General features: G+C 37.0%; 1 protein-coding gene across 2 annotated transcripts in view; it reads left to right on the top strand.

Annotated features, from left to right (window-relative positions):
- roraa (RAR-related orphan receptor A, paralog a) overlaps positions 1–3,426 on the top strand; it is a 218,105-nt gene that overhangs the window by 205,007 nt on the left and 9,672 nt on the right. For both annotated transcript variants that reach the window (XM_024282663.2, XM_024282664.2), the window contains 2 exons: positions 115–200; positions 1,511–1,652. In XM_024282663.2, the coding sequence (XP_024138431.1) occupies positions 115–200; positions 1,511–1,652 (228 nt within the window). The remainder of the gene's footprint in view (positions 1–114; positions 201–1,510; positions 1,653–3,426) is intronic.

Below are 3,426 nucleotides of genomic sequence, written 5' to 3'. Positions count from 1 at the left end.
TGCTCTTTCATGTATCGACGCAGATCCGTGGTGAGTGTGTTGTACAGTGACTTGTGACAGCAAAATGTTGATATTTCTTATTTATTTCCTTCCTCTCCTTTTTCTCCCGTGCAGCTCAAATCGAAATAATTCCCTGCAAGATCTGTGGAGACAAATCATCAGGCATCCATTACGGCGTGATAACATGCGAGGGCTGTAAGGTAAGCATCAAGAGACCGAGCGCGTTAGTGTGATGGGGGAGAGACAGAAGAGCTGACATGGGGAAGACGGAGGAGGGGGGGAGGAGGTGAAGAAAGTTGCTTGCTAGGAAAGAAAAAAAGATCAGAAAAGGCTGCTGAAGTTTTACACTGATTCGGAGGGGGGACTGTAAAGTGTAAACACAGAGTATGGATCATTAAAGTGGTCAAGCACCACTGAAGACATCACAGAAAGCCACAATTAGTAGGACAAAGTCATTTCTCTGCCTTTTCTCTCCCAGGGACATGTCTTTTTTGTTCCTTTTTTTTTTTGCTTCGGCTGCTGCCGCCTCTTCTTGAAATAAAATGATCAAAAGCGGAGTGCTTTGAATTATAGCAGATTGTTGGCTGTTTGCTACAGTGTGTTGCTTCGATTGAAGCCACCTTTTGTACTGTTTCAAAAAAAAAAAAAAAAAAGCGCCAGACACTCACAGTGATGGGAATTTTGTGCTCAGAGTGTATTCTTGTCCCCGTGCTTGTCACCAGGCACATCATTAGCATTCCTCTGCAAGTGTGTACCTTTTCTGTTTCCTCCTGTGCATGCTCGCATGTGAGGGACACGTTCAGTGCAGCCGCTAAAAAGGGGGACGAAACTCAACTGCTGCAATGTATCTTTAATGATTGTTAATTAGTCCAAGCAGAGAGGCCTTTAATGATATGTGCAAGTACAAAAGTTTGGGCCATAAATCATGGCATTATTAAAGAGTCCTGCTTGTCACTGGCAGTTTTGCTCTGTTTCCATAATGGCTTCCATTATAAAGCAACTTGGCAGCTGTCAGCTGTTTTCTTGTAATTAAACAGCCAATGAGCAGCTAATTAAGACATATGTGTATGGAGCAGTAGAGTGGGGCATGTTAATGATGTGCTGGAATCAATTCATTAAGTCAAAGGATGAGGAATCCAGTCGGTGTGCATTCACAATCTTTTAGCAGTGCGCGCGCCGGAGCTGCATTAATCAACACTAATAACTCTGGTGCAGCAAAGAAAAAAAGAAAAATCCTGTCCACTGTTATGGTGCCTGCACCGAACACACCACCCTTACGGTGGTGAAATGCTGCGCTCTTTAAATGCCAACAACATCGCAGCCGAGGAAATACCAGCGCTGTAATTTCCTTACATATCGGCACTAAAAGAGGAATCCAATAAATCACCGTCAATCTGTAATAAGCTATTGATGAAGACATGAATTGATCCCATGGTGTCAGAAGAACACCTGCAGGGGGTGGGGGGTTCCTACAGCAACTCAAGGTGTTTCTGTGGCCTCCACTTTTCAGGGCTTCTTCAGGAGGAGTCAGCAGAGCAATGCAGCCTACTCGTGCCCCCGCCAGAAGAACTGCTTGATCGACCGCACGAGCCGCAACCGCTGCCAGCACTGCAGGCTGCAGAAGTGTCTGGCAGTGGGAATGTCACGAGACGGTAAGCACTTCATGGGAGAAGACAAACAGGTGGAGGGGTGAAGGGAGGGGACTCGTGGGAGACGGAAGGAGAGGCCTTCTGATCCATGAGCCTATTGATGCAAATATGCATCAAACCACGCATGCTCCAAACTTAAATTAATTTAGCATCTCTTTAAAGCAAATTTATACTCTTTTTGATAACTGGTAATAAATTCAGGTGTCAAGGAGTTAGTTCTTATTTGAACATTTTTACAGGTTTTAAAGTTATGTTTAATGGGCGAGAAAAAATACATTTTCAGCATTTATTTTTATCTTACAAAGGTTTTTTTTAATACATTTTATCTAAAAAAAATATATATATATTATGACCAGTTTACAATTTTTTTTTAAATTACAACTTTAAAGTCCTAGATTTACAAAATATACAACGTTCTATGAGAAGACATTTTTTATTTACGACTTTAAAAGTCAGTCAAAATGTATTAGTTTTTTTTGCGTGATTTTCTGTGTTTTTCAAAGTTGTAAATTAATTAGTTTAAATGGCGTACATTTCTTAAAATATGTAAATGAGTTATAAAGTCATAAATTTAGCCTATGACCTTTGAAGTCAAAACTATACGACTTGATTCTGGCAGTTTAACAGTTACAACTCTTTTCTTATAAATGGACGAGGAAAAAGTCATAAATTTAGAAGAAAAAGTTGAACTATGCGATTAAAGTTGTATATTCACAACTTCAAAAGTAAGGCTAAATTTATGACTTTTTAATTTTTTATTAAAATTGTAACTTATTGAGTTTAAATACAGTAAATTTTAAAATACATACATTTACGAGTAAAAAATTGATAAATTTACCCCATAACTTTTGAAGACTTAATTATACGACTTTATTGTCATATTTTACAGTCACATTTTTCTCATAAATTTACATAAAAAGTCATAATTTTATGAGAAAGTCATAAACTTACAAAAGAAAGTAGTAATTTAAGAGAAAAATTCATACATTTACAAGAAAGCCATTAATTTACCCAAAAAAAGTCCAACAATAAGAAAAAGGTAAAAGTCATAAGCTAAATTTATGAGGTTTTTTTTCGTAATTTCAAGTGTTTCAATGTTTTAAATGAATGAGTTTAAATGTTGTAACTGTACAGCTTTAAATTTGGTACATCTGCGAGTAAAAAAATGTAGCCTGACGTTCAAAGTTGTAACTATACGACTTTATTCTTGTAATTTTCAAGAAAAAAGCCATGTATTTACAAGAATAAACATAATAAATTTTAGAGAAAAAACACCAAAGCTCGTCTGTTTATCAGAGCTGTGCTCTAATACGGAAGACGAAAGATTTGTGAAGCCTTTATTCCAGATAGGTTTCAAAAAACAAAGAACTTTTGAACCTTTTTGGTAAAACAAATCTTATAACTATTAGCATAAGAACATTGAAAACAAGAATCCAAAAACTGGGCCTCTTCAGACTGAAACATCAGACAGACTTGGTGTAGAACTTGCCTTTCATGGAGGAAGAAATGATCGGAAGTGGATATCTGCAGGAAAATTGATGGCTTCAATAATGGGCACTGTCGAAATCAAACAAACATAAGTCATAAATTTAATTTCCAAACCTTTGTAACATTATCAATAAACATTCAGTTCACCTGTTCAAATCCAAGACAGTTTGACCAAATTGAAATGTACAGGAAGTCGGTGTGCCTTACTGTTGCACACGCCGTTCACTTGCTAAACTGTAGTTTCACTTTGACAGTTTAATCTTGTAATATTACTTTTTTTTTTTTTTTT

This window comes from Oryzias melastigma, linkage group LG6 (genome assembly GCF_002922805.2).
Source record: "Oryzias melastigma strain HK-1 linkage group LG6, ASM292280v2, whole genome shotgun sequence".
Lineage (NCBI taxonomy): Eukaryota > Metazoa > Chordata > Actinopteri > Beloniformes > Adrianichthyidae > Oryzias > Oryzias melastigma.
Note: the sequence above shows the minus strand (reverse complement) of the source record. Positions and strands in the feature narration are given on the sequence as shown.